The sequence below is a fragment of the Cynoglossus semilaevis genome, chromosome 10, assembly GCF_000523025.1.
Source record: "Cynoglossus semilaevis isolate Cse_v1.0 chromosome 10, Cse_v1.0, whole genome shotgun sequence".
Lineage (NCBI taxonomy): Eukaryota > Metazoa > Chordata > Actinopteri > Pleuronectiformes > Cynoglossidae > Cynoglossus > Cynoglossus semilaevis.
In genome coordinates, this window is record NC_024316.1 from 19,401,537 (window position 1) to 19,402,135 (window position 599).

Consider the following 599-nt stretch of genomic DNA (forward strand, 5'->3'; position numbering starts at 1 on the left):
CATCAGTAACAGTACCATCAGTAACATCAGTAACAGTACCATCAGTAACATCAGTAACAGTACCATCAGTAACAGTACCATCAGTACCATCAGTACCATCAGTACCATCAGTACCATCAGTACCATCAGTACCATCAGTACCATCAGTACCATCAGTACCATCAGTACCATCAGTACCATCAGTAACAGTACCATCAGTACTCTGTTCAGTTTACTCTGATCCATCTATTCCAACAGTTCTGTGGAGGAACGTTCCTTCACTCTGTAGTACTTTTCACCCCCCCCGCCCCCCCGTACCTTTGATGGCGGAGCGTTTTGGCAGGATGGTGACCGCCCCCACAGCCACGTCCTCCAGCCTGTCCACTGGACCGCTCTTGGCCCCCCAGCTGTCAGATCCAATCCACAGGAAATGTCCCACCTGATTGGCCCTCTTGGTGGCGTTGAGGAGTCCCCTGTGACGGAGGTGTAGACGGGGGGGGGGGGGGGGGGGTGATGATGTCATGGAGAAACTTTATAATTAGTTAGGATGAACCACAGGAACTGTTGGGTTACTCCTACAGAGAACTGTTCTCCCCCCCTCCCCCCTCTTCCTCCCCCTC

General features: G+C 52.1%; 1 protein-coding gene across 1 annotated transcript in view; it reads right to left on the reverse strand.

Moving 5' to 3' along the window:
• The window catches only part of LOC103385464 (metabotropic glutamate receptor 7-like), a 25,837-nt gene that overhangs the window by 13,601 nt on the left and 11,637 nt on the right, over positions 1 to 599 (reverse strand). The window contains exon 4 of the mRNA XM_008319365.3: positions 298 to 452. Coding sequence (XP_008317587.1) covers positions 298 to 452 — 155 coding nt within the window. The remainder of the gene's footprint in view (positions 1 to 297; positions 453 to 599) is intronic.